Source organism: Artemia sp. Qi Xiang Cuo, unplaced genomic scaffold (genome assembly GCF_049724085.1).
Source record: "Artemia sp. Qi Xiang Cuo unplaced genomic scaffold, ASM4972408v1 HiC_scaffold_22, whole genome shotgun sequence".
NCBI classification, from domain to species: domain Eukaryota; kingdom Metazoa; phylum Arthropoda; class Branchiopoda; order Anostraca; family Artemiidae; genus Artemia; species Artemia sp. Qi Xiang Cuo.
In genome coordinates, this window is record NW_028297431.1 from 3,053,609 (window position 1) to 3,065,060 (window position 11,452).

Below are 11,452 nucleotides of genomic sequence, written 5' to 3' on the forward strand. Positions count from 1 at the left end.
TCTGTAGGCTCTATTAATTTTAAATATATACCAAAAATTATTGAAAAAAAGGATTTAATTACCATAATTCGGGTCCTCGAAGCACTCGCTAATAATAATATCGTACTTTATTAACATATATAATAATTAGGCGAAAATTCCTTTGAAGTTATTACGAATGGCTATAAGCATGTAGACAAAGCAAGAAGGTACTATTATTTATGCTATTACCTTTTTCATTACTGGATAAGTTACTATTGAACCGCTGAGTTTACCAATGCTGATTGAGAACAGCAACGAAACTGAAAATTTTGCAAGTGTAAAAGCTTCTTGTCTGTAAAATAAAAATTGTGTCAAAGCCAAACATAAACGAAAAACTTGAAGTTATAGGAAATTAAAAGTTGCCAAAAAATGCTCCCAGAATGATTTATTTTGACAAAACAGATGTGAAACTAGAAGAAGTCTTTTAATCAGCAGCCGGGGATAAATCATTATCCCAGGGATTTTATCCCTGACTAGCCAGATCAACAAAGATAATAGGGACACTGAAAATAGCAAAATGAAATTTTGGCAACTCCCCTGCAACAGCTTAGATAAATAAAAACTAGTAGAATTTAAGAAGATGTTAATTGATGAAAACCCCTAAGATAGTTTATCTACACGAGAAATTGGTGGTGCAATTTAATTATTTCAAATTTTAATGAATATGAAATAACCAGAATAGACTGGCTAAACAAAACACTGACATTGAAAAGGTGGAAGAGCAGCCATCATAATTTAAAATGATCTTGACTTCCTTTACCGGAACTTAAAAGGAGTTAAAATCCCATGTGAAGATTTTAACGTAATATATCTAGGTTCAATAACACTAGATTGCCAGTTTTAATCGGCCCGAAGTTTGGGAAGTTGTGCCATCCTGTTACCAACCATTTCTGTCTGTGATCTATGTTGAGTGTATCAGTTTTATGAACACTAAGGGACAATGAAGAAACAAAACCAACATTACAAATATATATATTACAAACATTAAATTGATACATTTATTACACAAAGGGGGATGCAAAGTTAATATTTTGTTTCCTATACATTTAAGGTTACATTACATATATATGTTATCAAATTATCCTTTCCTATAGAACGAAAGAGAGAAAAGACAAAAATTAAAAAGAAAACAAGAAAATGAGCAACTGACAGAAAAAAAACTTCGAGAAATTAGATAGTTTTTTTTTATATAGTTCTACTATTTTGTATTTGTTTTAGTGGTTTTTTCTTTAATCCTACACGTTTGTTTTTTATCCTATGCCTTCTTCTTCTGTTCCTTCTTTCTTGAACTATATGTTCTATACCTTCTTGGACTTCTGTCTTCAGCCAAGAGGAGAAGATACACCAAGTTGAACGACGATAAGATTACAATTGTCCTTGTTTTTACACCAGCCTGAATGAGTTTTTTGCTGCTACGCTTGATAGGAAAGTGAACTCAATTAAATCAATTTTGCTAAGAATACAGTAACCTTTTTTTGGGGGGGGGGGGAGGATACCAAACTTAGAATTATCTGTCAACTTGTTTTTAGGAATTAAACTGCTACAAACTATATTCTTTTATAAGAAGTTTCATGTTTTACAAGGAGGAGGAGAGGTCAAGTTAGCGCAAACAATATTGTACAAGACGTTTCATGTTTTACAATGAGAGGTCAAGTTAGAGCAAACAATCTTTTACAATAAGTTTTTTGTTTTTCAGGGAGGAGAAGGAGGGGTCAAGTTAGCGCAAACAATCTTTTATAAGAAGTTTCATGTTTTACAAGAAGGAGAAGAGGTCAAGTTGGCGCAAACAATCTTTTACAAAAAGTTTCATGTTTTTCAGGGAGAAGGAGGGGTCAAGTTAGCGCAAAAAATCTTTTATAAGACGTTTCATGTTTTTCAAGGAGAAGGTGTCATGTTAGCGCAAACAATCTTTTATAAGACGTTTCATGTTTTACAAGGAGGAGGAGGGGTCAAGTTAGCGCAAACAATCTACCTGTTCTTGGGAGAGAGGCTACGGTCTAAGCATGGTTGGAATACATAAAAAATTGCAAAAAAAGTTCGAAAAATGCATTATTTGGCTAAATAATACGAGATAATAAATAATCAACTGCTTGAGATTATTATACAGCTCGGGAGAAAAAAGTATAAAAAAAAGGAAAACGAAAATTTAATAGCTAAAAAACTTGGAAAATTAATCATTCAAGATGCAATAAAAAAAAATGTCTAACTTCAAGTGTTAAGAAGCAAGTCTAAAGCCTATATAAAGACCATACGCCTGCACACAAAAACACACTAATACACACACATTATACACTGTACATCTGAATATTGTTGCGGTTAGGCAAAAAGGTCACACCTGAAATTTCCACGTTTATAAGACAGTAACCAACAGTGAGCTAGCTAATAATTATTTCTTTTTAAAAGACAGGAAAACTAGTATTGTACAATAGCCATGGACAAACTCACGACTGATTTTTAGTCTTTTTTCATTCGAATCTGAAACTTTTGGAATGCAATCAGTTCCTATTTCACACTGTCCAAAAAATCCAAATAGTGGTGTTTTGGGAAAATATCTGCTGAACATTTGTGATTCAAAGTTCTCTCTGCCAAACATGTGATAGCCTCTTCCAACACAAGCGAACATGAAACACACGGACTTTTCTTCAGGCAGGCCTGCAGCTTTTAACTGAAATGGAATATGTTCATTACCATTAGTAACAAAAGAGATAAATAAATAGAGAGAAAGAGAAGGAGATAAAAGGAAATAAAACAGATAGAAAAAATGCTGATATTAAAAAAAATATATATATCTAACACAAATAAACCCTTACAAAAACTCGAGTTATGTTAAATCCAATGAAAACTTCTCTGAGGGCCGGGGGAGGGGGTTGAGAAGGAGGATGAACTGGGGAATATTTTCATTCGAATAAAATTGAAATCTATTGTCATTAAAGCAAACCCAAGATTTTAGATTACATTAAAGGCAAATTGTAACCCGTCTAACAAATCTTCTTCTATGAACTCATCGCAGAATCAAGCCGCCTGAAACCGAAGCAGCTCCGTATGCTCCTCCTCCATGTCAAGCCGCCCTCTCTAAAATCTCCCAGAAAGTTCTTATTCCTTTTAAATGTTTCCTTACGACAACCTCTCACACCAACCGAGGACATCCTGCTTTTCGTTTAGCCGTAGATGGTTAAACCGTAAACAACGATCTTCGGCAATTTGTCTTCCTTCATCCAAAGCACATATCCTAGGCATCTCAACCTTTCTCTCATTATGGCCCTAGAAAGCGAGATTGAACCACACTTTTCGCACAGCGTACTGTTTGAAATAAGGTCAGTCAGTTGTGTACCCATACCAATCTGAAAACAATTTCTCTGAAAACATCTAGAAAATCTTCCCACATTTTTCAGAGCATATATGCTTCAGAACGATACTTAAACCACTGTCATCACTGTAACTTCCAATATTCTTTTGATTCGCAAACTTATCTTTATATTCTTCCAAACTTATTTCAACTGTGAAAAAACACACTGGGCCTTGTCTATTCTACTTTTAACATCTTCACTGCAGAAATAAGCATCCTAGATGAAAGTGTGAGTAAAATGAAAGAACTTTAGAGGTTTCGCGAGTTTAGGGTGTCGGAATAGGCTAAGAAATTAATGTTAAGAAGACAAGTCGCTAAGGCTTGGATTAAGTGGAGATGAAAAGGTGACTTTTGGTAATGAGAAGGTCGATCAAGTGCACAGCTTCACTTACATAGGTAATATTTTTAGTAAAGACGGTGGGTGCAGACTTATTTTTAACCTCATAGCCACCATATTTAAGAAATTCATTTACAACACTATCAGCACCTGGGGCCTTATTGTTTTCTAATCGTTTCAGTACTCGCTAATTCTTCCTCACAAAATAAATCTTCCTTCACATTAAAGATGCCAAAAACTTTTTCATTCTTTTCCTGCTTTTCTCCTATATATGTTTTCCTGTTAATCTATTCCAGTTTAGCACATTCTCAAAATGTTCTGCCCATCTCTCTTTAACTCTTACCTTGTCACTAATTGTGGCCCCATTCCTATCTTTAACTGGGACAAGTCCAGTCTGACTAATCTCTCTCAATTTATTAACATACCAGTACAATATTTAACTAGTATGCCGTCTAGCTGCATCTTCCAGATCTTAGTCAATTTTATCCATGGCCTCCACTTTACACCTCCTTAGTTCATATTTTAATGCTTCCTCCACTTTCTTAAAATTTTTCTTATTTTCCTAGAACCTATCATCCAGACAGTTCATATACCGTGAATATCCCCCAAATAATCTTCGGGCTTCAATTCCGAATATAACTTACAATTAAAAAGATATGGAAATATTGAAAAAAGGGTACAGCTCCGCATCACTATTTTTTTCATATGTCAAATCTTCCATGTCATATAATAGACAACTTAACAACACTGTGGTAAAAACTTCGAAGCAGCCTCATTCGGCTGGATATTGAAAGTTTTAGCACTCTTTATAACAGTCAAAAATGTTAAGAGGGCAACTAGTCCCCTCCCAACGCCCTTTTAGCTCCTTCTCAATCCTTAAATATATATTATCAAAATTTTGAAAAGTTATTATGTTCGAAACAGACGAAAGGCCCAAAAGTGACATCCCAGAGACCCCCAGGCAAGGGCTGTAAATTAAGCAAGTTGCCCATTATTTAGATATAGTTTGATTATTGGGAAAGAGGTGCATATTTGATCCTGTGTGCCCTAAAAGGGCAAAGAATATAACGCTTAAACTTTTAGAAAATATTGAGGGAGATGTGGAACTAAATCAAACGAACAATGTGCACGCAGGTTGTTAAGAATGCGTATCTGCAATAGCTAAAGAACGGCTTAGTGTATTGACATTAAAATTTCAGTACATGTTTCGGGTTAAGAAAAAAAAAAAAAAACAAAAAAAAAAAACATGTGCATCCAAATTGACAAAAGTGCCTGAGGTATCTGAAATACCTCAGGAATGGCTAGGATTATTGATTAGAAACTTTTCTGGGATGTTCAGGGGAATGATTGTAAGCAGAAAAACTGACATAAATTCTAAAAACATTCCTTATTATTGACCAACAGAAAAAAAACATCAATTGAAAATTGAAATGAATTCATTTAAAAAGAAACTTTTTTTCAAAAATAGGTTTTACAAAGAAAACTAAAGAGCTATATAAACAACAGATAAGCAAAAACAGAGTCAAATAACAATTCAAACTTAAAACGAATGTTCGTTTTGCTTATTTTTGGCTGATTCTTTACCCATATTTCATTTTTAGTGTGTCACCGGATTTCTTGGAAATTAAGTCGAAATTTGGATAATCCAACATTAAACTGCTATTTGAAAACTGACTGATCTTCAGATACGATACGATTTGAAATAATATTTTCTTAACATCAGGAATGGTTTGATAAAGTATTTCCCAAATGTTTCCTAAACCGGTTCAGTAAAATAAAACCCAAATTGTTTAAATAATTTGTTTCTTCTGACCACCATATACTGGAAAATCAATCAGTATATTATACTTCTGTTCCATTCGCAGCGGTCCCAGTTTTACTATTATGATTCATTTAAACTCTTATTTATTTAAACTAACTGATGAAAAAACCGATCGGTACGAGAGGAAAAGTGTTCAAACGATAGGTGGAAAGTTTTTCCAAAAAAACACAGATCACATGCCCTTGTATGCGCCAAGTCTCTAGATCAAGTGTATATCGTACCAAGTATCTTTTTTTTTCGTGTTAGTTTTGAACGAAGCATTACTCAGGTTAGACAAAAATTGATGGTTCTTGATAAGAATCACCAAATCTCGAACCTTCTCGTGCTTAACAGTTGACTTGTTTTCCACTTCCAAAAACTCTTGCTCATTGTGCTCGATGACACACGAAAAATCGGTCAGTATTATAGGGAAACTAGAAAAAAGTCCTATCCTCAAAACAGATCGGTTTTCCTAACGATTTTTGAGTGTTTCCCCATGCGTCTGAACGGGCTATTATACCCAAAAGGATCACTTTTCTAAATGAATCTTCTGAAACCTTCTGAAATCACAGTCCTGATAAATTCAAAAGGGGCAACAGCAAAAATGTGTTTGTTCCTTTTTATATTTTGCCTTGTCTTCAATATGTACATTTTGGCCTTCTCCCTTTCTACACAATCTGAAATCACAATCTATGGAAAGAATGAATACGAATTCTGAAATTCCACTCTTGAGAAATTTACAATAGCTGCACACTAAACAACAGTCACATGGTATTTTTTTTTCTTTTTACACTCTGTTTTATCCCCATTGTATATATACTTTTTTATTTCCAATAGCCAAGGATTCATGTGATTTTATCAAGTATTTTTTGTGTTATTATTTGTATTCGTTCCTTTTTATACTTTCTTTTCTTTAATGAATACATTGATGGGTAATGAATCAATAATAATAATAATAATCTTGGCAGCAGTGATATCTGCAACCTAGTAAGAGTAAACCACAGCCCATAGTAAACGACAATAAAAAAGACATTTTAAACAGTCTGTATGCGCAGTGTATGTTTTTCTTTAGTTCAACTTTCCCCACAACATTTCCTCCAACTTTCACCTCAATATCCAAAGCTTTAGAAGTAGTCACTATAAAAGCAGTAGTTGTAGTAGTGCTGGAAGAGGTAATAACATACAAATATTGCCTTTTTGGTCATTTGATCATACCCCTCATCATTCCCTGAAAGTTCCAACTTAAAACCCTCAGTCGTTCCTGAGTTACACCCTTTTGAAAACCAATATGCACATAATGTGTCTTTATTTAGTTCAATACTCCCTTAAACATTCTCTGAAAACTTCACCTGAATTCCCTTGGTCTTGTGGAACAATAAACGACAAACATACCCTCTTTCCCAATAACAAATAATATATGTGAACAATGGACAAATTGCATAACCTAAAGCCCTCACTCCCAGGACTGTGGGAGGTTGACATCCCCAGAGACATAGTTACTTTACCTTTCAACTATGTTGAACAAAATGGTTACCTCAACATTCTGATTGAATGTATTTGGAGAATTAATGAGCGTGGGAAAGGGGACTGGTTGTCTTCCAATTACTCTTGACTCTGAAAAAGGGCATTAAGCTTTCAATTTCCAGTCGAATAAAATCTCTGCGAAGTTCCTACGGCTATACGAAGTGCCTTGACAAAAAAAAGTATAATAACAGTAAATAAATGATACATCGTGCTCACATCGCCTTTTAATTAGGCAGCACTATTGCACCGCGTATGACCTTACACCCCTTTCCCTTTAAATATTCTCTCCTTTCAACCACAGACACACTCTCAGTCATCCCTCCCCCCAAAAAAGCTTTCAACAATATGATGCCGTTTTATTTCTGTTATGATTTGCTTGGAGTCAAATAACTAGAAGCTAAATTTACCTCTTTCATTTTCTCCTCCACTCCGCTATGCTCCTGGCTTGAGATAACAACAGAAGCTGCTTCCACACCGTCTCCACTGAACGCTATTCCAGTGACAGACCCAAACACGGGTCCGGGCAGGGTCAATGATAAGTCGACGAATCCACCACCTATAGCCACGGTTTCTTCAAAAGTACTAGAATCCAAGTAAGACATTAATGAAAAAAAAAATTAATTGACGTTTAATATTTACTATTATTAAGGTTCTACTAGGTGTTTTCTTTTTTCATGTCCCACAGCTAACTTTGAATTGTCTGAGGAACTTTTAGAAAATTTAAACAGGACATATATTTGTCTGCCTGTCACTGGCGGCGGATAACTGCCTCGATTATCTCGGAAGCATTAAACACAATATTCAGGCATTCCGTATTTCTAGGGATACCACTTCGAAAAGTATGTATCACACTCTAAGGCTGAACAAATTGACTAAGAAAATCTTCCCTAACCTATCTCAGGTTAGAGGAAAATAGCTCCTGTGATATCTTAAAAAAAACTCACATGTATAATATCAGACCAATAGTAAAATGAGAAATCAGTTTGAAATACCAAAATAAACACGAAGAAAGGTCACATCTTTACTCGGAACAAGCGGGAGATCAACCAATCAAAACCTGGCTTATATGTTACGAGACAATAAATTAATAAAAAACTATGTTCCACGAGATAACAAAGGAACAAAGCGAGTTATACAAAAAAATTAATTTTCAACTAGCCATCCAACTAACTATTACACAACATGCCCCCACGAAGATAAATGGCAGTAGTCGCTTCCCTTTTGGTTAGTAAAAAAAAAAGAAGTCAAACTATAGAATATCAAACTTTATGCATCTTTTCTTCTCTTTTTTTTACTCATCTGTGCCCAGTGTGAGGGTAACCCAATTTTGCCTGTAATGGCTTAGCCGAAGATCCATTGCCATCAAACGAGTGTCTAGTAAAGGATTATTTGATTAATATGCTACAAAACCATTGCAAAATAGTTTGGTTTTGAGGAGGTGAATTCACAATATAAGAGGTAACATGAAGTAAAGTTCGAACATAAAGTAACTTCTTATGGGTCCCAACCCACGGAACAGTCAAACAGGTAGGAATTATTGATAACAACTGACTGTAAGAGTAGGTATAGGACTACAGAGTTAAGCTTTGGGGAGAATAGGTAGTAACTGGTAACAGGAGAGGGTATCCCCCAGGGACCGAACTTAGGAAAGGATAATCGTGGATAAGGTAACTCCAGCCATGAACAGTCACAACTGGTTATTGGCTGAGGGAACTGACTATTACTTCTGATCTCCAGACAGGACTCCCCCCCCCCTCACCTTCAAGGTCCAACTGCCTCAGAGATTTGATAGTCCCTTTCTTGGCTCACGAAGTCAACACAACTTCAATACTACCATATATTTCCAAAACCCAGTTTGGTCCTTCCCATTCTCCTTCCCAATAACCTCTACTTTGCGCTAATAGAACAGAACCCTCCTCCCCGAAGTTCGCAAATGTGGGCTGACATTTCACGTAGAATTTTACTGTCAACCAGGGCAGACTAAATTTTCATACCATGTTTTTTTTACACTCCTTTTTCCTTTCTTGCTTTTCCTTACTTTTGTAGTAAAAACAAACAACTCATCTTCACAAAAGAATCAAACAATAGTGTCTGTGTTTTTCACCAGAGCGTTCAAATTATACTCTCTCTTTATCATTTTTTTTTGTCTTTTCTGGATTTTCTTTCTTTCTGATTTGTATCTTCTTCAAACTTAAACTGAATATAGTCTGGTATCTCATACTGAATTTTTAATTTGCAGTCTCTTTTGATTGCTCTTTTAATTATTTTTTTTTCAATTTCCGCAGTTAGAATAACCAAATCATCTTCAAATGGGAATTGAATCCCGACATTTGGTGTCTCACATTAAACTTTATGTTCTCAAACTTTTCTGGAGAAATCAGGTATTCTAAACTTTTTGCCAACCTGGTCTGTTATACTAACTGGCATACTTGCTGGCACACTTGTAAAAGCATTTTCTTTCGAACCGGAGCACCTAATGGGTCATTTCCCTGAAAGGCGGCCTAATCTTTCTCGTCTCGCTTCTCACCAATGGCTTATTGCGTACACCCCTTTATCACAAAAGTCACATGTTTTCTTCCATAGGCAGGTTGCCTGGGTCTTTCCCGTCTACCTGGTTCTTCTGCGGTTGCCACGCCAAACCCCATTGTCACATAATTCACACAAGGTTTATTATTAGAATTTCAGGTATATTACGTCTTAACTGTTCAAAATTGATAACCATGGAAATAATTAGGACTACCTTTGTCTTAAGGAGGACAGGAAAGGCAATGGGAGACCACGGAATCAAATAGGGAGGAAAAAGTCTCCTGGACTTAGATTATGCTGATGATTTACGATTCTAAGATGAAAGTGTGAGCAAAATGAATGAACTTTTAGAGGTCTTGCAAGTTCAGGGTGCTAGAATACGTTCAAAAATTAATGTTAAAAACACTAAGCCACTACGGATAGGGTAAGGTGAAGATGAAAAAGTGACGCTGGGTAACGAAAAAATTGAGCAGTTGGGCAGCTTTACTTACCTTGGTAGTATTATTTGTAAAGATGGAGGGATCAGTGAAGATGTTAAAAGTAGAATAGCCAAGGCTCAGGGAGTTTTTTTTTTTTTTTACAGTTAAAAAAAGTTTGGAAGAATTGGGAGATAAGTCTGCAAACCAAGATTAGAATAATTAGAAGCTACATTGATGACCGTAGTCAAGTATGGGTCTGAAGCATGGACGCTCCGAAAAGCGGACGAAGATTTGCTAGATGTTTTCCAGAGAAATAGCTTACGGATTTTTCTGGGTACCCGGCTGAATGACCGTATTTCAAACAATATGCTGTACAAAAATGTGGTTCAATACCACTCTATAGGGCTATAATGAAAGAAAGGTTGAGGTGGCTAGGGCACATTGTGCGGATGAAGGATGACAGATTGCAGAAGATTGTTCTTTTCGGCCAACCGTCTAGGGCTAAACGGAGAGCAGGTCGTTCTCGTCTGGGCATGGGAGGACTTCATAAAGAAAGATTTAAAGGAAATGGGAACTTCCTGGAAGGGTGTGAAAAGGGAGGCTTTGAATAGATCGTGATGGAGGAGAAGCGAGTGTAGCTGTGTTGGCCTCAGGCGGCTTGGTGCTGCAGTGAGTTGTTAGTAGTAGTAGTAGTTAGGGCCTTATATCATAGGCAGCGCAATCACACTGCCTAAGTAAAGAACGATGTTGGCACAATGTATTATTTTTCTTCTTTTTTTTTCCATACCAGGGCACTTCGTATCGAAGGAGTTGTCGTAGAAACTTGGAAAGGAGCTCATTCGATTGGAAATTCAAACGGCTAGTGCCCTTTTTCATAGCCAAAAGTGTTGAAAGGTAACTAACACCCTTTCCATGCCCACCATTTCTCCAAAAACATTTAATCAAAGTTTTGAGAAAGCCATTTTGTTCAGCGTAGTTGATTTCCACATGGAAAATACATTTTTCAGGAGGAAACTTCCCAACAGCCCTCAGGGCAAGGGTAGTAAGTTATGCGTTGGGGGCATATAAGTACGATGTTGGCACAATGTATTATTTTATATTTCTTTCCTTTAGACCAGGGCACTTTGTATCGAAGAAGTTGTCTTAGAAACTTCGAAAAGGGCTCATTCAATTGGAAATTGGAGTGGCTTATGCCCTTTTTAGCAGTCAAAAATAATCAGAAGGCAACTAACACCCCTTCCACGCCCGCCCTTTCCCGAAACACATACAATCAAAATTTTGAGATAGCAAGTTTGTTCAGCGTAGTTGATTTCCAGATAGAAATTATGTTTCTGAGGAGGACACTACCCCACAGTCATCAGGGCGAGGGTTTTAAGTTATACCTTGGGGGCATACAAGGTTTTTTTTTATAGAAAGCATTGTCGTAGAAATTTCCAAAAGGGCTCATTTCATTGGAACTTCAAAGGGCTAGTGACCTT

The 11,452-nt window shown here is 36.1% G+C and overlaps 1 protein-coding gene across 1 annotated transcript; it reads right to left on the bottom strand.

The window, feature by feature from the left end:
• Nucleotides 1-560: 560 nt before the first annotated feature.
• LOC148939058 (F-box only protein 22-like) lies at nucleotides 561-7,646 on the bottom strand. The gene is made up of 2 exons (XM_089107285.1): nucleotides 7,437-7,646; nucleotides 561-2,686 (listed from the first exon to the last, which is right to left on the bottom strand). The coding sequence occupies exons 1-2, from the start codon at nucleotides 7,629-7,631 to the stop codon at nucleotides 2,408-2,410; spliced, it is 474 nt and encodes a 157-aa protein (XP_088963411.1). The 5' UTR covers nucleotides 7,632-7,646; the 3' UTR covers nucleotides 561-2,407.
• Between the last annotated feature and the right edge of the window lie 3,806 nt (nucleotides 7,647-11,452).

Coding starts and splice junctions, on each gene's coding strand:
- LOC148939058 (XM_089107285.1), bottom strand. CDS start 7,631: ATGTCTTACTTGGATTCTAGTACTTTTGAAGAAACCGTGGCTATAGGT. Junction 2,687..7,436: donor TGGAGGAGAAAATGAAAGAG/GTAAATTTAGCT, acceptor ATTCCATTTCAG/TTAAAAGCTGCAGGCCTGCC.